The following is a 25,627-nucleotide window of genomic DNA, read 5'->3' as shown; positions in this document are numbered from 1 at the left end:
TATTATATATACATATCCCCAGTACCCCGAGCTTATACAAGACTGTTTTAGGCTGTAGTATTGTTTCCAGCGTGTTTTATGTATAGCTGGTTGGAAAATAGGTTATCAGACATGAAATGTGAAAGGGTGTTTATGTTGCAAAGGTGGCGAAGCTGAGACTTACTAACAGTATAATTTCATACAGCGATGGTCTATGGGATGCTTTAACAATACATCTTTTCCTGAACGTCTTACGAGTGGCATGGTGTGTGGGAATGGGGTGTGATGGTAATTTGGCACTGAGAAACGTCTATGGATGCCATGAAGTTGGTGGTATTCTTCTTAAATGGTCAAATTTGTTGCATATGAGGCCTCAGGAAAAGTGTACTGGCAGGAGGCTTCGTGACATGGATATAATGTGCGCCCATTAATTAACAACATACTGGATCCACGTCTCACCTGGATGTGAATCTGTTAGGAAATCCATATTTCACATTTGGGAGAAGTACACCATTCCGATTTATTGTCACAGTCTTTAAGCTGCATTGTTGGAGAAATGAGAAACATCATAAGCACATCCTCTCTATCATGTGACCAGCTTCTATATAGTCGTCTATGCAGACAATCCAAAACATGTCCTTGCCCCTGGTTGTAAATTAGAAACATTTTCATTCACTGTTTGATAGTGAGTGAAACTCCCCGATAAGGCCATATGTAGAGCAATGCCAGAAGGGCAATGCCTGAAGACAATCAGTGAGATAACCCCATTTTATCCAGCAAACACCCACATACCCGGCATTCGACATACCAGGGTAGGTAAATACTGGACTTGCCACACTGACAGTCACGCTTTGTATGGAGAAGGGCAAGTGTATGTAGTACTATGTAGCGTTGGACTAGGCTTTATTGCATTCAAGTTCGGATAACGTTTCGTCTTTGAGACCACGATTTGTACTTCCAAATTACTGACACGTATCGTGAACCGCTTGTGTGTGGTTGTTAGGTCAAACGAAAGAGTGAAATGACCAGTCGCGTTTCTTGTTTCACGCCGCACACAGCTTTGTCCCAGCTAACTTGTGGCTACCTGTAACTAATGAAGCCATGGATCTACGCACGTCCTGCTATCAATTATGTCGGCAAACCACACCAGCCCGTTACGACACCACTGTCGTGCTACATAATCAAATAGCCTCTTTCTTCCCTTGGAATACTGGAGTAAGACAAGGGATAAGCTATCGCCACTTGTTTTTTCTTTTAAAATGATATTGATCTCTGTCTACCGGTAAGAGGTATTAAATCAGATTATCAAACCGAAATCGGTTTAACACTTTGCATGCAGGTAATTGTTTTATTACACGCATATGATGCTGTATTCAGTGAAAACCCTGTAGACCTGCAACAATCACTTGACAATTTTCATAGATTCTGTTGCTGAGGGAAATTAAACGTAAACCTGATCAAAATAGTTTGCACAGAAACGGGAAATATGTAGAAGTCATCAAGGTTTAACAGAAAATCCCACAAAAGCCACTATATGATAAGCACCCAATATTAATTGGACGTTGAATTGTTTAATGTCCACATTTGATACATCGTTTACCACGATCCTAATGTAATGCTCCGAAATCCGGGCATTTGGAAACTTTGAACTGATTGAACAAGTCCATTTAAGATTTCTTAAATTGGCGGCAGGTCTTCGAAATGCCAGACCAAACGACATTACTTACGAAGAGCTCTTCACGGATCCCCTCTGTATCAGAATATACAAACGTGTTATTATACTTTGGCATAACTTGTCCATTCATAATAAAACTCCCAAATTAACGAATATTATCAATAAATCTATCACTCACAACTACGCTGGCATCTCTGAAAAAAGCACCACGGGAAACCTTTGTTAAGAAAATATTTGATACTAGCATGTTCTTCAAGCTGGTTAGTTGTAACAGGTGGACTTTTGAAAAACCGACCCGTGAAGGTCGTGCAGATCGATGTTCATGTTATTGATCACTGGATTGTCTGGTCCATACTCGATTACTACAGAACGCCGCCACATAGCTGGAATATTGCTGAGTGTGGCGTAAAACTAAACTCACTCACTCATTTTTGAAAAACCTGTTCCTTTCTGGGAGTTCTGAGGGCGTGTCCTGTGTACCATGAAATGCTTAAAGATTTATATTTCAAATGTCTTTCACACAATCTTGATATTCTGAAAATCTGATATCCCAAGACGTAACGTTTGTACAAAAGTATTTAGCTCTCCTTTTCACGCTTGAAGCTCGTCTCCAGTTTCGGCCCATGCCTAAAGATCTCCACGAATGACATAATTTATATATGTTGAAAGAATGTCTTTCTTTGTACTGAAGTATAAGAGATGAAAAAAAGTTGTCAAAAGTCGTCAATTCAGTAATGAAGTCGTTCAAAACCGTATGAGATTCCTGTGACCATACTCTGTGAGATTTCAGTGAAACTCACAATCTGTGTATGTCTTTGCCCAATGCAATGGTTTTATTATCATATATGAATTCATTCGATACTTTATTTCTCACGTCGCAACGTTGGTTGGGTTTTCGGAGAATAAACTAAACTGTAGAACTGATAGTCTCTACTATTGGCTGCCGATTATACCGAATGTTCAGTGCTTGCTTTGGTTTCGCCATGTGTGTCTTATAGTGTACTGAGCTGTACTGTTACCCTAAACCATTATAGTTATAGCGCGTGGACGTTTGCTGGATAACGGTTCAAGGAAAACTATTTATGGTTTACAAGTGGAATGCTTCTTACTGTCTGTCAAACGCCACTTAAATCCCTGTCACAATCTCACCTTCATAATGTGACTGACTACCGTAATAACCAGAAAGAAAGTACGGTTGATAACGGTGTTGTACCATCATCTATTCTTACAACGCTTTGATGAATAAACTTGAAGAATACACTGTTAGTGTTAATTAATGTTTAATCAAAACTCAACAATTCCTAAAATCAGACCGAAATGCTATCCTGTTTAAAACAGTACAGTTTTGAGCCCAGACTAACTAGAGGCTTGCTTACATTTCTTGTCTTATTGGAATGTAAAATATGTTACTTTACATTTCTATTAGTATTTTGAATGCTTGGACACGATTTCCGGTCCAATTCTGGGGTGGTCATTATGACATCTGAACAATGATCGCACGAGTTCATGAATCAAGGCGTTTGGCAAATGTCACCATCACTTTGCATTTCTATATAAACATTAGTGTAAGTTTAGAATATATCCGGACAGGCCGACCCTTCACTGTCGTCCACTCATCCGACATTCTCCACTAACTAGACGTCGCTGTGTAATTATTACTCATTCGGCGGCGAACAGTATGGTAATTACTAATCCAGTGCATTTTCACACAGCCGAACTACAGTTTCAGCATGTATCTCTACCTGCATTCATTCAAATACTAAATGTTAGGGGCTTGGTCCCTGTTCTAATCATTGTTACGTCACTGGACGAATCCTCACATACCTTCTTTAGCATACTGCTGGAGTCACGAGACCTGGTCAACTCCTAACACGACGTGCGGCCTCGGAGACACGTTTTCGTTTTTCACTTGTGTAGGCATTCCATGTATGACACAATTTTAACACGTTTGGTGATTTAATTTTCCAGTGAGGAAATAATTGCACAACATAACCCACTTGGATGAATGTAGCCGTGTTGTTATTGCATGTGCCAAGATATATTAACGTTGACCTAAACAACTGGTATTGGTCATTGCTTTTAACTAATGAAGAAATATGGAAACGAATGTCTCTTCGGGTCATAAACTTGTAGATTTTAACTAGGTACATTGATTGAAGTAAATACACAATATTGATTTGATTATTTCAAATGAGTTAATGCACTTTCGTAGTCTTATATCTATATGATAAAAAGAGATATGCCGAAAGGACGTGGTGTCTGTTTGATGTTTCAGTTGATTTAATCCTGTTACACCAGTATGCACCCGACTAGTTGTTCCTTTCTCCTTGTAGTTGTTATACGTTAAGAATACTGGCAAGATACTAATAACAGATCCTTAACTGAAGAGATGTATGCTGAAGCATGCTTCACCAGTTCCACGTCTCTTAAAATCCTACTTGAAGTCTTTGCAGTTCAACACTTCAAAGAGAAGAGGCCAACGGCATTGTCTACAAACCCAGTCTTGGCCTAAGTGGGTGAAATGTCCCTCATGCACAGTTGACCTCCTTCTATATTGTTACTATATTCAGTCAACCCATATTCCTTGGTGCTATCCCATTAAGCATACACATATTCTCCTGCTAATGATAAAACAGAGAGGTTGTCATCTTTGTAAATACTAACTTTTACTCGTTCACCAATGAAAACAGAGGGGACATACACAAAAGTCTAATATTTCATTAAGGTGTCATTGGGAGCAACGATATGTTCAGTATCTTCACACAACCAACATGTTCGCTAAATGGGTAGAAGCTTTCTGCCAAAAGTTAATCTTTTCCACCATTTATTATTTCGAAAGCTTATATGTCTATGAGGGAATTAGCATAAGATCAATGGCATACAAATATTGTACGAGCGTGTGTGGTTGAATCATGCGGTATTTCTCACGAGCTGTACATACACACTGATCGTGTTTATCTTTTATTTCAGAGTTTGGTTATAAATCACAGTCAAGATGGCCTTCATGTCAAGCAGAATCGTAAGTATGGTCAAGGAACACAGTGAGTAGTTCCACAGAAACACCGTATTGCTAAAGTTTACACCAGTTAGGGATATATGTTTCAATTGATTTGAAAAACATCTCCGAAATGTTTGGTAAGTTATATTCCTCATTACTCGATGCATTATGACCCCCAATTGGGAAAAGGTTTAGGGAAACAACAACAATCTTGACTGATTAGCCTCACAGTCCCTGAACCACATTATCTTCCCTACTGTCTAGTCTGTCTCACTTAGACAAACCCTACTTGTTCTGGGTATTTCACTTAAAGGCAACGAGTAGCATAGTTAAAACGTTCGCTCGTCACGCCGAAGTCCCTGGTTCGAGTCCATATGGGTACAATGTGTGAAGATCATTGCTGGTGCCCTCCGCCGTGATATTGATGAAATATTGCTAAAAGCGCATACAACTAAATTCACTCACTAACCCACACTCATCCTCTATTATCTCTGAAACAGCACGTTATAAGCTTTCCTTCATTCTGTTATGAAAAAGTAGAACTTGTGTATACAATAGCTTCGTTTAGAACCGTATTCGAAGGACGTGCGGGTGAAGTAAGCGTCCATAGTGAGATTAATTTTGAAGAGGTGGTGCTTAAGTCATTTTCGGAACGCACCTTTCGTGACGCACAGAATGGATCCAGGGTGTATGTATTATTAGAATGCACATTCGATATTGCCAATCAAGTAGTCAGGATGTTATGAAAGTTTAGTACCAAACAAATATTTGTCACACGCCTATAAGATACAGATGAATGGTATGGGACCTATATGGTTATGTGCACTTTGCCCTATGACGGAACTTGTGGTAGCGGTATAACGTTGTGAACCATAGCTGTGTATTACAGCAACCGGTGCATGTGGAACAGTGGGAACGAGGCAGTACTAGCTACGATAAGACATCTGCACACGATGTTCTGGGATATCAGGTCGGCGTAAATAACACGAAAGATATCTTGACATTACACACACTGAAATGCGCGTTCAAGCCTTCTTTCTGTCTGTTACACAACCGCCGCCATATTGCTGAAATATAAACAACACAACATTCAACTGTCTATGTACAGGAGTGGTGAAGTAATGGTCCATCAGATTAAATCGTTAAGATACTATGTAACTGATGTTCATATGACTTATGATATAAGCAATCATATGAGCGTGTGCCATGTAACATATGGTAGGGAAGACCCTAGTAACCCTGTACATTCTGTGATTAAATCGATTTGCCGTGTCACGTTTTACATTGTAAACAGCAATATTGGGTAGTAGATTCAACGATAGTGAAAAGGTTCAGATTTAGATGAATAACATTACTTCAAATTTGTCAATGCCTCATTCCATATTCCATAACGCTACATTGATGGTATTGCTAGGGAGATATGATACCTTTTGTGGAGATGATGGCTTCGGTCGAGATATGATACTAGTATGGCGATGATTACTTTTGGGCAGATATGATCAATTTCTAGTGAAGATGGTTTAGTGGGGAGATATGATACCTGTATGGAGAAGATGGTTTAGTTGGGAGACATGATACCTGTATGGAGAAGATGGTTTAGTTGGGAGACATGATACCTGTATGGAGAAGATGGTTTAGTGGGGAGACATGATACCTGTATGGAGAAGATGGTTTAGTGGCGAGATATGATACCTGTATGAAGAAGATGGCTTCCTGGCGATATATGATACCTGAATGGAGAAGATGGTTTCCTGGCGAGATGTGATACCTGTGTGGAGAAGATGGCTTCCTGGCGAGATATGATACCTGTGTGGAGAAAATGGCTTCCTGGCGAGATATGATACAGTGGAGAAAATGGCTTCCTGGCGATATATGGTACCTGTATGGAGAAGATGGCTTCCTGGCGAGATATGATACCTGTATGAAGATTGCTTCCAGGAACGGGCACTAGAAAGTATTATTAGGATAAGGCACAGGCGATGGGGTTGAGGAAGCAGTATTTAAAACAACTCATCAGTTTTTACTAAGAGTCACACCATAGTTTCGGTTTTCTTTTTTCGCCTATGTGCATGGATACCGTCATACGGTCGAAGTCAATTTTATCTATCACGAAATAGGTCTAATCCAGAAAAGAATACATACAAACACACGCAGGCACGCACACACACACAAACATACCGAGAGAGAAAAAGTATGAAAACACCTAAAATCTGTTTAAGGGCTATAGCAGCGACTTTTACATTGTAATAATCGCTCAGTTTTTGATGTACTCACGGTTTTGTGTTTCAAAGTTATTTAAACACGAATTGTTGACAACTAACCAAGTGACGAATGCTCTGTGATGTAATAATGACCCCGAACTGAACACGTGCCAATAATCTATGCTTTGGCAAGAGTTTAGTTTTAGTTTGACCACACTCAGCAATATTCCAGCTACGTAATGGTGGGCTTTGGCAAGAGACGTCTAAATGGATCTGTGATCTGTGTTTGGTTCAGGAATGACATCGTATGCCAGTGATATGGATCAAGTCTGAGGAGACCAAACACTGAAATTGCAGTGTGCCGCCATATAGTGGGAATAATTCTGAGGGCGAACTCATATGACAACGAAAGATATTTTAGGACGTTTCGAATGCATTGCACCGTTCGACGGCCTGGGCCTTCAGATATGTTCCATTTATATATAGTTGCGTAAGTGAAGATGAACAACGTTCTTGAAGAATATGTGTGACATATAGTGCATGTTTAATTCACGTTCAAACTTTAAGTTTTACCAGGGGAATGGATTCTTTGTAACATTTACACTCATAAATGTTTGTATCTTGACGCCATGCCCTTAATTATAAGGCGCATGATTTAATTCTTAGAAACCCAGGTCCATCAAATATACTGTGAATAAAAACTTAAGCGCCACTCAGTATATTTTGCAAATATCTAGGCTGGCACATAGGAAATCTTTCAGAAAAAAACGAGCGATCATAAGTTGGTTTAGCACTTTTAATTTAAAATCAAAACCATGATGGAAATTATCTTTTACTTTCAGAAGGATGCATGCGCTTTTGGAAAACGAAAAGTTTACTTTCTTTGAAAAGTGAAAATCAGAAATGACTGTTATAAGGTCACTTGACTGTCACTTTTAGCAAGTGAAACCTAAAGTTAATAGTGTTGTATAAGTACAACAAGAATAGTTATTTTGCTTTAAAAAGCAGTGTCATCATATCTATAACAATATTCCTTTAATTGTAAATACAAATGATTATGACATTCCTAAAACAGATACCAGAAGAACCTTCTCTAGATATGGACTGGTTTTGCCAATTAGTTCAGCCTAACATTTCCACAGCTTCACATCTTAGTTTTGAAATAGGTTGGCGCTTAACTTCTTATTCTCGGTGTATGAGTATGAAAGTGATTTAGAGTGAGTGTGGTTTTACGTCCATTTAAGCAATATTCCAGCAATATCATGACGAAGAATACAAGAAATGGACTGAACGTTACTCCTGTGCCCATGTGGGAACGCTCTCACTAAGGCTACCCCACCGCACGGAGTGATTTTAAAGCGTTTTTACAACTGTCCGAAGACAACAGGACAAAGAGGCTCGCAAGTGGATTGCATGCAGAAAGGACCTGTAGGACCTGCATTAGTTAAACTACGTCGAGTCAAATATTTAGAAAACGACTCTGAATTCTGACGCGAACTGTTGTGAACGCCATTATTTATATACGCCTACCAGTTTACTTACTGGGTGACTGAGCCAGCCGGGTATTCAACCTAGTTGTAAAACACCTAAAACAAATGTGTCATGCTTATATCCGACTTCCACTCTTTGAATTTTAATTAACGTATAATTGAAAAATACAGTGTTTTTAAACATCGACCATTTGGTTCTATAATTTCAACAATCTGCGTGTACGTAAAACTGATAAACATCTGCGTTTATGTCGACGGACTCAATATTTTATTAACAATTCCAATGATGTATTTCGATATGAGCTGTTTTTAACGCACTCAGGCAGTAAAACATTATAAACTCAACCACAGCCATGCCGCCATGCATGACCTCAGTTTGCACGTGCATTAGGGAGAGTTCCTTCAGTGAGAATTAAGTGTTATTGTAAGTGCGAATTGCTCTTTCAGGAAACAGACGATGTTCGTACAGCGTTATTGAACATGCAGTTCCCCTTTGCTTGAGACATTGGCAACATCATTGATTGGGACAGATTCCTTGACATTTCGACAGTTGTTCCCTGTTGTAGGGCGGGGTTGTAAGGGGCGTGGTGGCTGTCGGAAGATCAGATTGGGTACACAAGAAATACTCCCAGCAGAGACCATATAATAGATGGTCTCTGCTCCCAGGAAGGAACAAAACAATCGCTAACCTGGCATGGTGAGATATGACTTACATTGGTAGGACGAATTCGAAATGTCCAGCACATGTTCAGCAAAGGTGGCGGCGGGGGATCGTTCATTATACATGCTCTAAAGTAGATCCTTCCCCAGATACGAAAACACTGTGGGAAGATCGAGAGCACCGCATCTCACCAATAGTCCGTCAGTGTGAATGCCAATGGTATGTATGCAGAGAAATTCAGGTGAAAGGCGGAATCTGAACAGGGCTACTCAAGATTTTGTCAAATCTGTGCGTATAGATGTTGCAACCACGTACCGCATCTGTCTCACTGACAATACATTTCATCAAAACATATTTACTTTTTTAGGCCAGCGGCTACAGTGGTCTTGCCAGTTTTGTGACTGAAAGTAAAACCGCAAAAGTCTTGAGATGAAATGAGATGGGGTGGCTGTGGATGTTGATTTTAAGGGGGTGCTCACCCATTTTGTTCTGGGAGGTAGGGGGTTAAAAAAATGAGTATTGTACAGTTATCTTAATGGGTTAAAAAGGTATTATTGTACGGGTTGTCTTGGTGGGTTAAAAATGAGTATTGTACGGGTTATCTTGGTGGGTTATGTGCAGATCGAACATTTTAAAGTTTAAGCGTTATTGGAAGGGGTTGAGGTATGTGCATGACATGCAGTGGGTGAGGTGTACCTTATTCACATTGTCATTCTCCATGATAATCCGCATCACCCCACTAGCCTTAAATTGTTAACAGCCCCTGATTATTCGTTAAATACATATTTAGGTGGGGGAAGCATAGTGCAGGAAAGGGAACTATTTCTTCAATTTATTACCATGTACATCATCCTCTGGGTTATTATGGGTCCAAGCAATTGCCAAGTCCTCTAAATGGAGGATGTTGTCAGGCTCTCTGACTTGACTGTGAGTCATCCATGCTGGAACTGTATTAATTGTGTCAAATACAAGCCAGTTTGATCAAAACTTGATTATTACCAGGCTACTGTCATAGTGCAGGAATAGTCATGTGTTACTGAGTGTAGAAACAAGATGCCTGACAAGGCCAGATATGACAATGTTTGTATCGACCAGTGACCACAGTTACCTTGAGCTAAGTGAGTGCCAGCATCACCCAGTCTGGAAACATATACAGTATTGAATAAACAATTCTTCTTATGTTACTCCACCATCTGGATTTGTGAACAAGTCTCAGTTTTCAATGCTGACATGACAGCAAATTTATAGGACTGATAAGGCTTGTGTGAATTATGTAATGGACTGAACTGATCACTGATTGTTCCCTTACAATTATTTTAATTATTCGACCCCCAAACTTTTTACCAAACTGAATGTGTATAAGTCACTGGAACTCCAGACTGTTAATATTTCAGAATGCACTGTAAATAATGAAAAAATGCATGCCCAAAAGTTAATTATTCAGACACTTTATTCGGTAATATTCGGTTATTCGACACCTTTGGAAAACATATAACAATCTGTTGATAGTAGTGAATTCATACCAGTGGTTGACAGGAGAGTTGCTCATGTGCCCTGTCAGAAGTAACCAATGCTTGGTGTGTACCTGTCTGCCTATGAAATGTCTTATTGTATAAAAGGTTCTATGTCATGAAGAAATACCCTTATCAATTATCCCTCCATATCTTTCCCCCACCCACCTACCCACCCAGCATCCCTCCGCCCAGCACACACACTGCCCAGCACCACACACTGCCCAGCACCACACTCTGCCCAGCAACACATTCTGCCCAGCAACACACTCTGCCAAGCACCATGCTCTGCCAAGCACACACTCTGCCCAGCACACACTCTGCCCAGCACCAAGCTCTCCAGCACACACACTGCCCAGGACCACCTTCTGTCCAGCACCACTCTCTGCCAGGCACATGCACTGCCTGGCAGACTCACTGCCCTGCACACACACTGCCCAGCACACACACTGCCCAGCACACACACACTCCTTACACTACAGTTACAGCCTACAGCCTACAGCCTACAGCCTACACTCATGTACTCACCACTGAATGTGAGCAACCCAAGCTCACTGTCAATAGTCAGTATGTCAGCATTTTGTAATATAATGATTGGCTGGACACCACCAGTGACAAAGAGCACAGGGAAGGGGGAGGAATTTACATCACATGTCCACATACTAGTGGTATCAGTGTACAGCCAGCCCACGCTTGAACATCTTGCTAGGTCAAGGTTGAAAGTCGAAAGATAACTGCAGTAATACTTATCAAGTTCCTGTCAACCGATATCTCATTCATACCACTTGCATTACAAGGACCTTAGTCCACACTGAAATATCTTGCTGTGTCCATCCCAACAGAGTGTGGCACACTGCGTAGACTGCCAGTTTGTTCAAGCATAGCCAGCAATATCACATCTCTGCCATACAGTGGTTGCCATTAGCTATTTGCTTGGTTAAAGATGAGTTTCTCATATTCTCAGGATCCTCCCGAACATATTTACATTCCTGGTGGACTTCGAGTTGGTGCGTCCATTATCATCAGGGGGAAGACACAGTATGGATGTGAATCGTAAGTGATCATATTATATTTAACATTCTTGATAAGATTACATTATTATGTTACATGAGGTTTTGTTTGAGTGCAAAATAAAATAAACATGCGTTTGCGTCCAGATGTGTCATAATGGTACTTTTGTTACCCCCTGGCATGTAATGCGGGGGATATAGTGGACACCTCGTCTGTCCGTCCGTCTGTCCTCTGTTTGTCCATCCATAATCATTTTGTTTCTCGGAGCATAACTCAGAAACCGTTCAATATTTTTAGACCAAACTTGATAGATATAATAATCTCAACCTATAGTTGTGCCTTTTGCTATTTACTCAGTTTTGGCATTTATATTTTTTTGGTTTTTCCATGGAACATTGTTTTGTTAGTCTAATGGTGGGGTGGGCTGGCTTTGTTTCTGGAGCAGAACTCAAAAACCTTTGAATATTTTTCTGCAAAACTAGGTAGATATGTGTGGCAGACCCCAAAGTGGTGGCTTTTGCTATTTACAAGTTTTTGTGATATATTATTTTCTCGGTTTCAATGGAAATGTTTCAGACTATTTCTCAAAATGGAGGGATGGGCTTCGTTTCTGGAGCAGAACTCAAAATCTGTTCTTTATTTTTTTCTTTTTTTTGGTAGATATACCAGTCAGAAGCTAAAATGGTGCCTTTTGCTATTTACAGACTATTTTTTGTGATTTATAATTTTCTGGGTTTCCATGGAAACTTTTCGGACATAGTCTCAAAATGGAGGGATGGGCTTTGTTTCCGAAGCACAACTCAAAAACTTCTAAATATCTTTCTGCCTAACACTTGGCAGATATGTAGGGGAGACCCTAAAGTGGTGCCTTTTGCTATTTACAGAGTTTTGTGATTTATCATTTTCCCAGTTTCAGTGGAAATGCTTCTGACTTAGTCTCAAAATGGAGGGATGGCCTTTGTTTCCGGAGCACAACTCGAAAACTATTCAATATCTTACAGCACAACTTGACAGATATTTGAAGCAGACCACAAAGTGGTGCCTTTTGCTATTTACAATGTTTTGGCATTTTTATTTTTCCTGGTTTCCATGGAAACAATTCTGACTTAGTCTTAAAATGGAGCGATAGGCTTCGTTTCCAGAATTCGAAAACCATTTGATATCTTTCAACAGATCTAGGCAGATATATGAGACGTTTCTTGAAGTGGTGCCTTTTACTGTTTACAGATATATGGCATTAATATTTTTCATGACTTCCATGGAAACAATTCAAACTTAACCTAAGAAAACATCAAGTAACTGTCAGATGTTTTGTCCTTTCAAATATGTGGGGGCCGGGGGGATATGTCATCTTCTGATGACTCTTTATAATGACACTGTGCACGATGTCCAAATAAATGCATGAAGGACTAGTATGACAACAAAGTGCATGAAGTAATGATGAGACAACAAAGTGCATGACATACTAGTATGACAACAAAATCCATGAAGCATTAGTATGACAAGAAGGTGCATGAGGTACTGGGGTGACAACAAGGCCCATGAAGTACTAGTATGACAAGAAGGTGCATGAAGTACTGGGGTGACAACAAAGTGCATGAAGTACTGGGATGACAAGAAGGTGCATGAAGTACTAGTATGACGAGAAGGTGCATGAAGTACTGGGGTGACAACAAGGCCCATGAAGTACTAGTATGACAAGAAGGTGCATGAGGTACTGGGGTGACAACAAGGCCCATGAAGTACTAGTATGACAAGAAGGTGCATGAAGTACTGGGGTGACAACAAAGTACATGAAGTACTGGGATGACAAGAAGGTGCATGAAGTACTAGTATGACGAGAAGGTGCATGAAGTACTGGGGTGACAACAAAGTGCATGAAGTACTGGGATGACAAGAAGGTGCATGAAGTACTAGTATGACAAGAAGGTGCATGAAGTACTGGGGTGACAAGAAGGTGCATGAAGTACTAGTATGACGAGAAGGTGCATGAAGTACTGGGGTGACAAGAAGGTGCATGAAGTACTAGTATGACGAGAAGGTGCATGAAGTACTGGGGTGACAAGAAGGTGCATGAAGTACTAGTATGACGAGAAGGTGCATGAAGTACTGGGATGACAAGAAGGTGCATGAAGTACTAGTATGACGAGAAGGTGCATGAAGTACTGGGATGACAAGAAGGTGCATGAAGTACTAGTATGACAAGAAAGTGCATGAAGTACTGATGTGACAGCAAAGTGCATTATGTACTGGCATGACAACAAAGTGCATGAAGTACTGGCATGACAACAAAGTGCACAAAGTACTGGCATGACAACGAAGTGCATGAAGTACTGGAAAGATAACAAAGTGCATGAAGTACTGGAAAGATAACAAAGTTCACGAAGTAAGCAATGTCTCCCTGAGCTGAAAATCCCTAAAAACTTACCGTGTTACGTTGAAAAGTAATTTGCTTTGATTTGACAAAGACGTGATGGTAAGTATTGTGGATTGTTGTAAGTTGGAGGTCATGTGAGATCGAGTTACTGCTTGTTCTTGGCACGCCTGTACAAATGATAGTGCTCAGGTTTACAATTACAGGATAGTCTGGGCATGTCACAACTGCCTTCCTCAGCAGATAAATCACCTGAAGTGTTTCCTTGTGACAGATATTGTCAAAAAAAAAAAATAAAGTATCACAGTGTTTTGATATGACAGTTTATCCACAGACAAGTATTCCACATTTAAAAACAGCTTGCTGAGATAAGTAGTTTCTTATCCCATATCACTGCTACAGAGAAATTCTCCGAATATATATAAATTAAGGTTATATATATATATATATGATACAAGATGTTGGGCACCATAAACCATTTCTATACATGTTTCAACAAAGTTTAATTGATATTTATTTACAAGACTGGCATGACTCCATCAACAACTCAAGTTTTCTCGATCACTACAAGCTTTTGAAACTGTCTCTTCTGCAACCTGAGAGATATATTACATTGCCACTGGATAAAAAGTTGAGACGAGCATACTGTAAACTCTGAATATCCCTGCACAATTTTTCTATTAACAAGAAACGACAAGAAAATACCACACTTGACACTGACACACTATGTCCTCATTGCAGCCTGGGTACGGAAGATGAATTACACGTATTATTTATTTGTAGTAAATATGAATCTCTCAGGAACATATTTCTGCCAATTCACCACAATATCAATAACCAATTATGATAAATTTGTTAAATAGTGAAAATGTTTCAGTTATTACATCTGTTGCTCTATATCTGAAAAAATGTTTTCAGTGTAAGGTCAAGCACGTGACAAAATTTTGTATATTTTCTTGTAATTGTACAATGGGCCATGTGGCCAAAGTACAGAATAAACCATTTTCCATTTACATATATATATATACTATGTACACTGTTTGATAAAAGATGTAAAAAATGTTTTCAAGTCACAACTTTTTAAAGAAATGGTTTTGCTCAATAAGCGTTATTATTTTGATGGTGCTAATGACCATTTAGAGACATATTATATGAAATAAATCAAACTACCATCCTTTTACATATTAAACTGAATTGACATTTTAAACATTGTTAAACAAGAACTGAAAATGTTGTTTGACATGTTAACATTGTGATTTGAAGACATGTATCTGAAGCTCTTACTTGATGGACGGAGTAGGTTCAGAGTGGCAGTGAACAGTATTGTTACCAGACCCCCACAATATTGTTCATCAGCATTTAGCATGTAACAATACTTAACAGCAAAAGAAGCACAATTTTAAAAAAATGAATTCTCATAACAGTAAGTGTTTATGTGTATGTCTTCTGTTTAAAACTTGACAAAAATCCAGTGTTGCATGTCTTTTGCTGTTCCGTGTATGTGTATGATTCCTTCTTCCAGGTTTTCCATTAATCTGAAGTGTGGTGATGGGGATGACTGTAACATCCCCTTCCACTTCAACCCCCGACCAGCATCTAATGAGGTGATTCGCAACTCCTACATGGGCGGCTGGCAGGACGAGGAGAAGGACCAGCCTTACTTCCCTTTCCTGGAGGGACGGTCATTCCAGGTCCGGATCCATGCCTCACACGACGAGTTCCGCGTCACTGTCAACGGCAAAGATTTCATCACCTACTCCTACCGTACTGATCTGAGTGAAATCCGTTATCTCCAGCTTGGATCCGGAGCGGAATATTCTGATGTCACCATACAGAACAGCATGGTATGTGTTAAGTGGAAGCTGTGGTTTACCCTTATTTGGATATTGATGTTTTATTATAAGGTGATTGGAGATGAGATAGTTTGTTTGAGTATGGAGACTTTGTTGTCTTTTGAACCGAAATTCAAGATGCAAAGATGTGTACATTGACCTTGCAAGGAAATGCATTTGTTAGTTGAAATGAAAGACTAGACTCAGACTAAGCTTCTTGGTTCACTGACACTATCATTTACTCTTGGGGCACAGTAGAGATGGCGACAGGTTTATGTATTCTTCTAGGAAGGTTTGATTTCCTACAGGTATAATATCTCAAACCCATTTCTTGTGTTCCCTGCTATGATATGGCTGGATTAATGCAAGGAATAACCTAAAGCTGTACTCACATACTGGTACACATATTTGCCTATTTCAGTGAAGTAAAATGTTTTCAGCATAAAAATGTGTTTTGAAGCATGTGATGGGGGTTTTGATTCAAATCTACCCAATCCAGATATAGCTGATCATAAGGAGAGCATGTATTTGTGGTTGTGTATTTCAGACCAACCCCTACTTTGAGGAGTTCAAGCGGGGGTTTGGTGTGGGCCAGGCTGTGAGAATAAGAGGAGCTGTCAAGGATGATGCTGAATCGTACGTATAGGCCACAGCCTCACTGGCAACCAAATTTGAAAACGTGTCAGACGTCTGCCAGAAACACTGTGTTTGGTTCTGTGGTGACACCAGCTAGGTGTTTACAGACTGGGTAAACACCTGCCAGCTATAATGTATATTGAATATGTATATCAGTAGGGAAGGTGCTGTGAAAACCATTAATTGTAAGACCTTGGTAATCAGGACTAGAACATTTTTTTAAAACTGGAACATGAAATTTCTGTAGTAAAAGCTTTTGGGAATATAAAATCATAGGTGAGGGTAATGTCTATTAAGAAGTTGTTGCTAGATATCATAAAAACATACATCATCTAGAAAGAAATAATTGATGTGCTCTTTCATAGAAAACATGCAGTATGTCTCAGTGCTGTGACTAAAAACATAATCTACCTGTAACAAAACTTCCAGTTGTCACCAATCCCCAAACACAAACACACACATACCCGCATACACAGACACCCTTTCCAAACCCTGTACCTGACGATTGGCCTGTATCATGATTGTGAATATTGCTCCATGAGGCATTAAAAAGCTGAAGAGCAGCTTTGTTACCTTTGCTACTAAGAATTTTTCATTTCATGTGTTATATAGCCTTGTCAGTCAGTCATTTCACAAAACTGTGCCTTGGAAAGTTTTCTTGGTCAGTGAACACAAGTTGTACAATTCCTGAAAGGTTGTTGGAACTGGGTTATGTGGTACAAGTACTTATCATTCAAATTGTACACACTGAACTCTGTGTGTCATGCACTCTGTTTCACACATGCATTATAACGGTAAGAGATCCTCACCAGTTCATCCATGGCGGAGAGATATGAGCCAGTTGGTCTGAATAGAGAGATTTGAAGGGGTAACCCTATTTAATATGTTCTGAAGGAACAGTATCAACACTTGCATGGAGCTTAGTTGTTGACGATGGCGAAAATGGACTGGATTATTAATTATGCAATTATTCCTCATCAGTCCAGTGTGGCTGCAGTGTGGAATCATAGAAGTATGGTAGCTAGATAACAGTCATGCTTCTATGGATGGATAGCCAGTGGGTAAAGAAACGGTGGAAACTGAGGGCAGATTATGCAGTCGTAAGCACATTGCTGCCATTAATTTCATAAATGTTACAAATAATGTCAAAACAATTCTTCTTATGACAATTTATTCAAAGTGCAAAGGCACTGAAATCTATTGGTACTAAAAACATATCTAATCTGTAGAATATAAATGTATAAGAGGTACAGAGAACATACTTTCCAAGTCCATGTGTCAAATAAACTGTCATCTGGCAGCTTTTACTACATAGTTATGTATAGTACATGATTTCATTTGTCATGGCTAGAACCTGTTTAAAACCACCAAGTATGCGGTTAATTAGATCCATGCATGATGTAGTTTCATGGTTTTCTCTCTGCACTTGAAATATCAGTAGATAGAATAACTTTTCCACGTGTCATTTAACTGCTTGACATAATGCACAGCATGAGTGTCCTACAGGATGTGCAGGAGGGAGGAATGACACATTACACTGTGCACATCGACGAGATGCTAATCATTGCATACACCATGATTTTGCTGATAGTGTCAGCAAAGCTGAATGTTGTAGTAATCTGGGTTGTCATTTCAATTCTTTTCGGGCAGCCATCATATTGCTGAACTATTAAGTGCAGCTTTTAACAATAAATGTGTTAGCAATGATGCTTTGTCCTGGTGGAGAGTGAATTTTGTATTGATAGTGAAGTAAATTTACAAGTGTTATTTAGGACCAGTGAAGCACAGACAGGACAACTAATTATTATCCGCTCTCCGGTCCTGTGGTCTAGCGGGAAACTTTAGAAGTATTTTTTCCCCTGCCTGTCTGACACTGAGCAAGGTAGATGTACTGGTTGATCTGTAGCAGCATGGTCTCTCTGTCCACAGATTTTCAGTGAACTTCAACTGTGACTGTGGTGGTGATACCACAGGTTTCCATTTCAACCCACGTTTTGAAGATGGGGAAGTGGTACGCAATGCTAACCTTGATGGCTGGGGGGAGGAGGAGAGAGGACAAGATGACTTCCCTTTTTCAAGAGGGGCAATGTTTGATGCACTGTTCATTGCCCAGGAGGACAGATTCAATGTAAGTGAAGGGTTATTTGTTGACAAGTACACTTTCTCAGAGGATAATAATGGTTCTCGTCCATGGATTGTCTTTCTTGTGATAGTCTCAGGATGAAACAGAAGTCGGTTTTTTGGCAGACTGAAAGTGGTTCAGGCTTGGAGTACATTTCTTGTCATTTTCTACAGTGAAATCTTCTCTGTATGTTCATATTAATAAGTATTTCAGCACAAATACATGAAAATGTTTACTGAGTTGAACTAGAAGGATTTCTATTAATTAAACTGAAAGAATTTGCATTGTATAACAACTGAAGTCAAATTTGGAAAGTTGGTAGTAGAATTTGTTATCTTGATAGCGTCAGTTGTTGTAATTGTTATTCACTGTCATAACCATGTTTGCAGATTTATATCAATGAGAAATACTTTGCCCTGTTCAACTACCGCTGTGACGTCAATGACATCCGCTACCTTACCATCAATGGAGATATCTCTATCTGTGATGTCGAGTTTTTTGAGCCACTTGTAAGTATTAATAAATTTACCTTGGTCATTTTTAAAATATAGTGATTGTAATGGTAACTGTTCAGGACATTATATTGAAGATGCAAATTCCAAGTTTTCTTCTGTTTCTGCAGCCAGATGACTTCATGAAAGAGATTCCCTCCGGTCTTGAAAATAGCGACATGATTGTTGTCAAGGGGTTCTTCTACCCAGAAGGGGACAGGTAGTCAACAACATACTTAGAAATAATTGAATTACTTCATTTTAGGTAATTTCAGGACATTCTGTTGCTTGACATTTACAGACAATAAGCTTTTTTGTGTTTTTTCATAAGTAGAAGATAAATTGTTTGTTGTATATTCAGGAATGTATATACAAAACATTTCATAACTTAGTGTATCAGTGAAAGATAATTCTTTATGATCTTCCCTTCTGCTTGGCACTGTCGGCAATACAAGCATCCTGAATGAAGCAAGTCTAGATTTCCACAGGTTCAGGGTCTTTCATTATCTGCAAGCCAACTGGCTCGTTTGAGAGGGGAACCTCTGTAGTAAACAAATGAAACTGCCATGACTGTTTTGGACCAATATCTTTGCTTGGGCAGGAATCTTTTCCAGATCTCACATCTCACTGGAGCTGTTTAAGTTGCCATCAGTATTTCATATATTCAGGAACTGTGGTAAAACTTAGTCTTGTTTCATTAATTTCTCTTCCACCTTTCATTTAGGTTTGCAATCAACCTCATGAACGGCGACAGCCTTGATGATGATGTAGGTCTTCACTTCAACCCCCGACGTGGGGAGGGAGAGGTGGTCTTGAATAACCGTGTGGACGGGGAGTGGTTAGAAGAGGAGCGAGAAGCCATACCATATGCATTCCAAGAGTTACTTCCCTTTGAGGTCAAAATTGTTGTCAAGAAGAACAAGTTCAAAGTAAGAAATAGATTTATGCGAAAACTGCTAATCGTATTTTACTAACAGGGAGAGAGTATGAGAAGGAAAGATACAAGTGTTAGAAAGCAAAGAAAGAGAGGACAATTAGATTGGAAGACTGCTGAATATGCCTCACCACGATGATGGTAATTAAAGTTTCACTGAACAGCATACACTGATGTTTCTGTTCTGTAATGTGAGTATAAATGTGCCTCCCCACTTGGTCATATATTATATACAGATGTTCCTCCTTTATTATAACACCTGTAGTGTCTGATATATTCCAAGATGTGACTGTCCCACTCCTTGCACCTATTTGTGTTTCGTTTTCAATTATATATTTCTACTATCTTTTCCCAGATTTATGTGAATGGCAAGAAGCTGACCAGCTTCCGCTCGCGGTGTAGCGTGGAAGCCATGCGAAGAATCAATGTGAATGGAAGTGCCTACTTCTACCAAGCCAAACTCCTCAGGAGACTGGTGAGTCTACACAAAGTGTTCTTTACCATACAAACTCCTCAGGAGACTGGTGAGTCTACACAAAGTGTTCTTTACCATACAAACTCCTCAGGAGACTGGTGAGTCTACACAAAGTGTTCTTTACCAAGCCAAACTCCTCAGGAGACTGGTGAGTCTACACAAAGTGTTCTTTACCAAGCCAAACTCCTCAGGAGACTGGTGAGTCTACACAAAGTGTTCTTTACCAAGCCAAACTCCTCAGGAGACTGGTGAGTCTACACAAAGTGTTCTTCACCATACACATGGACTGTAGTTTTCCTGGGGTTGTTCAGGCTGGACAAAACTGTGAATATTTAAGTATCTGGTTGAGAACTGAGTTTGTCATACCTATAGTGGCTCTCTTTGGTGCTTCATAAAGTCTACAAAAGTGGTTAGTAATCATATAGCTACTCCAAAGTGCACTGAATAATCTATGGCCACTATAAACATCTAAAAAACTATTTTGAAATAAATTGAATCCTGGTTTATACTGTTACTTTATAAAGAAAACATCAAGTACATAGTATGTATTTTGTATCAGGAATTGCCAGATGTTGAAAGAATCCCAGGGAGCTTGCAGCCTGGCAGTTGGGTTGTTGTCAACGGAACAGCCAAGAAAGAAGCGCAGAGGTAAGGGAGGTGTACATGTCTGGGAGAGGGGATCACTGCGCTAGCACCAGTCCTCAGCAACATCTGTTAGTAGTAGGCGATGGATTGCGTGATGGCACTCTGTGACTTGGCTCACAGCATCTCCACAGGGATCCAAGGACGGAAAGAGTTGCTCTCAATATCAACCACTGCTGAGGTGGTCTTCAGCAACACTCAAACAATCAGATAACAATAACAATAGGATAAACATTTTGTCAAAGAAACTATTTTGTAATGATCCCTCAGGGACAAAAATCCAGTTTTTTCATGGGTGCCATTGGGCACCAGATAGATAATTTAGGTGTGCTTTTGTGAAATTTAAAGTGAGCCCATATCCTTCTTTGATGCATGTAAACTTAAAGCATCACATGAATTAAAATAACTGACAAACAATGTTATCCAAAACAACATTTCCTGTTATGAACAGTGGCATTCAGAATGACCATGTCCATGTTAACCCTCTGCCTCTGATAAATAATTTGAAGGGCCACAAAAATAGTTTTCAAATTTTTTGCGTTGGTAAGATTATTACAGTTTCCATAAATGACACATAGTGTTATTGTTATAATGTTAGTCAAATGGCAAGGTCACATTGGAAACATTTCAATATTTACTGTGCCATGACACACAAACCTAAGCACTATTTCATTCCCTGTTCATGGATTTGACCATTTGAGTTAATGACAGTGTTGGGGATGTTGTACAAGGGTTACTTTGCCCATCAACTCTGGTTTGATTCATCACTTCCGACTCTAGGTGGCCCACCTGTGATATGAGTAGAATATTGCAAGAACTAAGCAGAAGAACATTAAACATTTAACACTTTGTGAAGATTACTATCTGGCTGGAGTATGTCTTAAATGTTCAAGTATAAGTGAACAATATCTGCATCCTGGTGCAGTGAAATAATCTTGACCAGCTTCATTTCCAAACTCCCATAATTTTGATAACCAGGAGGGATGTAGTGAACAGATTGTTGGTTGGAATATTTCCCAATGTAACTTGCTTCAAAGATCATTAAGTGGTGATCTGGCACCTCAGGATTTTTAAAAATACTGTACAGCAATATTTTCTACTTCACTGAAATGAAAGGTTCTGAGCTAGGAGTGAGGTTTAAGTAACCAAACTCCATTCCCCAAAATGCTGTAGCTGAGAGTGTCATTTCCTGATCCTGTTGTTTGTGATTTCACCCTCTCCATTCCCCAAAATGCTGTAGCTGAGAGTGTCATTTCCTGATCCTGTTGTTTGTGATTTCACCCTCTCCATTCCCCAAAATGCTGTAGCTGAGAGTGTCATTTCCTGATCCTGTTGTTTGTGATTTTACCCTCTCCATTCCCCAAAATGCTGTAGCTGAGAGTGTCATTTCCTGATCCTGTTGTTTGTGATTTCACCCTCTCCATTCCCCAAAATGCTGTAGCTGAGAGTGTCATTTCCTGATCCTGTTGTTTGTGATTTCACCCTCTCCATTCCCCAAAATGCTGTAGCTGAGAGTGTCATTTCCTGATCCTGTTGTTTGTGATTTTACCCTCTCCATTCCCCAAAATGCTGTAGCTGAGAGTGTCATTTCCTGATCCTGTTGTTTGTGATTTCACCCTCTCCATGTTTTATCAGTAATACAACACACTGCCTTTATATTATTTATGGGTAATTGAGGACAAAGCTTGCAGGGTGATTGAGACCAATGTTTATTTTCAGGTGCCCATAATCAGAGCTAATTGATTATCTTACAGCAGTTGTAAGAATTAGGTCACTGAAACTACTGGTAATTGTAGTGGAAGTATCTCAGCAGTTGTGAGAATAGGGTGACTGAAACACAATTTCATTTTCCTTTGCTAGTTTTGCCATCAACCTTCAGTGCGGTGACAGTGGTGATTACAATACAGACATTGCCCTCCACTTCAATCCACGCTTCAGCGGGGAGGACTCAGTCCGCAATACCCACGAGGATGGCGGTTGGGGAGAGGAAGAGCTGGAACAACCCAACTTCCCTTTTGAACCCAAGGATGCTTTTGAAGTAGCAATCAACTGTCTTGAGGACAGATACAGGGTGAGCTGTTTGCACCTTCGTATACATACTTGCTGGATAAGTGGACATAGTCACTGGTTCTCCTGTCCTATTTGTAAAGCACATTTGCTGTTGATTTGGATTCATGTATCAGTATCTGTGCTGGGAGGTTGAGTATACCAATCACAACTCACTTTCATACCTTAAATTATCTAACCGATTAAACTTGGCAACACAACTGGTGCAGAGGTACTCTGAAAGAGGTAGAGGGAGTTCTTGAATATATTTTTCTAAGATTCAGACCTGTGAGTTTCTCTGTATGATTTCCATCAAAATCTGAATTGCACTGCACAAAAACCTTCATAGCTGTGACTGCTATCTTTGTACACACTGGCTAGCTCAGCAGCTTAACTGAATGGCTATTGTGAGAATAAATGCCAGCAATGGGAGTTAAAAAAATGACAGATGCCATAGATGCATCCAGGGTATAGTGGAGAGTTACCTGAACATATACCTTGGAGATTATCGAGGATGACTAACCAAGCTATAACTATACTGGACAAAAAAATTTCGGGGCATATGTGAATTTTGAAATTGTGAATAAGGGTTTATTTATTCACTGACACACTGATGAAATATCAATCATAACAATACCAATATCCCTAACTTTTTTTGTCCAGCATATAACTGGATCTGGTGTTGCTGAGCTCTAAAGCTTTTTTAAGGAATTTAAGATAGTATCAGATGTGTGATGAAGATCGTTGTGTTGCAGATCTACGTGAACGGTTACCACTATGTGGACTATAACCATCGTATCGACTACCATCGAGTGTGCCATCTCATGCTCACTGGTGATGCCAACTTTTTCGAGCCAGAGTTTTTCTAAGCTGTCCATCTGCAGGTATGTTAGATCAGGAGTTAACTATGCTCATTTAGTAGGATTGGTGTGCAGCTTTTAGTTGTGAGCAGTGTGTAATGCTCATCAGCTAATCAGTTGTATTTGTGTTGCACAAACATTCTATGACAGGCCTCCTCAATGTGCTGTAATTGTCACCTTGACAGTTATGCATCACTTACTAGCCTTGCTCTTCCTTTTAGCGTGTATACATTTACTTTGGAATCTAAATACAGGTAAATACTTCTCATCAAATGGCTTTAAATGCATCAATCCCTTGCTCCATAATTCATGTTTTGTAACCTATTTTGTCTTGTTTCAGAACCTGGCAAGTCTTCCCATGTTCAGCTCAAAAACAATTTCACTGTGATATAGAACCTGTGAACACGTCAAATCATTTGTAAATCTGTTATCATTCAGCATTAACTGGGCAACCAGGATTACTTTTGGCATTATTCTTCTTCATTTGAAGGTATCTGTTACTATTAACCCTGCTACTTGTCAATGCAATTTGATATGTTGTTTCTGTCTATCTCACTGGCAAGATTCTTCAGTTCTCTTTGTTTTGTTGCTTCTCTGTTAAAACTCATATTTAGTGCATTGGATAGTATATCTCTATTGAGCTGCCGTAAGTATGACAATTTTAAGGGGCTGTTGAACATGTTTTGAAACAAATATTATGATGATTTGAGGCAGACAAATGACAAAATAAATAAAAACTGGATCATGTTTCAGCTGTTTGCAACTTTGGTCCATGCCCCAGGTTTCAGGCAATTGAGAAGATCATCTGTAGTTGTTAAATTCTTTCTGTAAATTTGGTGGAATACTAATGTACCGGTTTATGTTTGATCAGTTCAAAGTAGGTTTACTTTTACTTGAATGCAGGCCAAGTCAGCTTTTCTAATAAAACTGGCATATATAATACTCCCTTTGTTTTGTGTTTGCCAGACTCGCTTAGCAATACACATGCGATAGATCTGAATCTGGTCCCAACAATCCACTGACAGCATGTCTTCATATCCCCACCATGGGTTGATGTAAAACAACTGAGTTGTGTGGACAGAAGCAGTTGTAAACTACAAAAGAAAACAGTTTTTACCTTTAAATCTTTCTCTTAAATTTTTCATATACATGCATAAAGAGTACATACAGTGGACTTTGGCAATACTGGCCTCTGTAAACATCGGCATTCTGTCTACAACGGCACAAAGTTTCAGTCCAGGCAGAAATACACTTAATTATCATAGAGAAACATCTGTAAACATCGGCTTACTGTCTACTCTGGATATCGGCATTGTCTTTCAGTCCCAACAAACAAATGGTTATGAAAACAAATCCGTAATAACCAGCATATGAAAGACGGCGCAACCCTTTGATGCAGTTATGGCCAAATGATGTAACAACACAATTCGTTGTTACTACCCAAGATAATTCAGAAATGGGAAGTGTCAATCAGTATCTTGTTAACTAGTGAGTGGTACGTGTCACATACATAGAGTAATTAGGGTGTATTTAAGGTAAAATCGTATAATGTCAGTAGTGTAACAGCATTAGCAATTTGGCAAAACTGACTAACGAGACAGTACGACTTCTGTTGTGCATCGGTGTCATGAGGCAAACTGCCTATACCGGCACTTTGTCAAAACTGGCATTTTTATTTGGTCCCGAGTG

The 25,627-nt window shown here is 39.5% G+C and overlaps 2 protein-coding genes across 5 annotated transcripts in view; one reads left to right on the top strand and one right to left on the bottom strand.

Annotated features, from left to right (window-relative positions):
- LOC137294863 (galectin-9-like) overlaps positions 1-24,883 on the top strand; it is a 34,749-nt gene extending 9,866 nt beyond the window's left edge. For 2 of the 4 annotated variants that reach the window (XM_067826003.1, XM_067826002.1), the window contains exons 2-14: positions 4,625-4,673; positions 11,480-11,568; positions 15,423-15,744; positions 16,280-16,368; positions 18,298-18,496; positions 18,880-18,999; positions 19,113-19,201; positions 19,706-19,910; positions 20,271-20,390; positions 20,950-21,038; positions 22,893-23,103; positions 23,834-23,962; positions 24,279-24,883. In XM_067826003.1, coding sequence (XP_067682104.1) covers positions 4,650-4,673; positions 11,480-11,568; positions 15,423-15,744; positions 16,280-16,368; positions 18,298-18,496; positions 18,880-18,999; positions 19,113-19,201; positions 19,706-19,910; positions 20,271-20,390; positions 20,950-21,038; positions 22,893-23,103; positions 23,834-23,947 — 1,671 coding nt within the window. In that variant the 5' untranslated portion in view covers positions 4,625-4,649 and the 3' untranslated portion in view covers positions 23,948-23,962; positions 24,279-24,883. Of the gene's footprint in view, positions 1-4,624; positions 4,674-8,704; positions 9,041-9,123; positions 9,224-11,479; positions 11,569-15,422; positions 15,745-16,279; positions 16,369-18,297; positions 18,497-18,879; positions 19,000-19,112; positions 19,202-19,705; positions 19,911-20,270; positions 20,391-20,949; positions 21,039-22,892; positions 23,104-23,833; positions 23,963-24,278 lie in introns of those variants that run through there. The other 2 variants (XM_067826006.1, XM_067826004.1) reach the window with 2 other exon arrangements.
- LOC137294654 (ral GTPase-activating protein subunit beta-like) overlaps positions 1-25,627 on the bottom strand; it is a 374,261-nt gene that overhangs the window by 59,289 nt on the left and 289,345 nt on the right. The window lies entirely within an intron of this gene.

Source organism: Haliotis asinina, chromosome 8, assembly GCF_037392515.1.
Source record: "Haliotis asinina isolate JCU_RB_2024 chromosome 8, JCU_Hal_asi_v2, whole genome shotgun sequence".
In the NCBI taxonomy this organism is placed as follows: domain Eukaryota; kingdom Metazoa; phylum Mollusca; class Gastropoda; order Lepetellida; family Haliotidae; genus Haliotis; species Haliotis asinina.
This window is presented reverse-complemented; position numbering and strand designations above follow the sequence as displayed.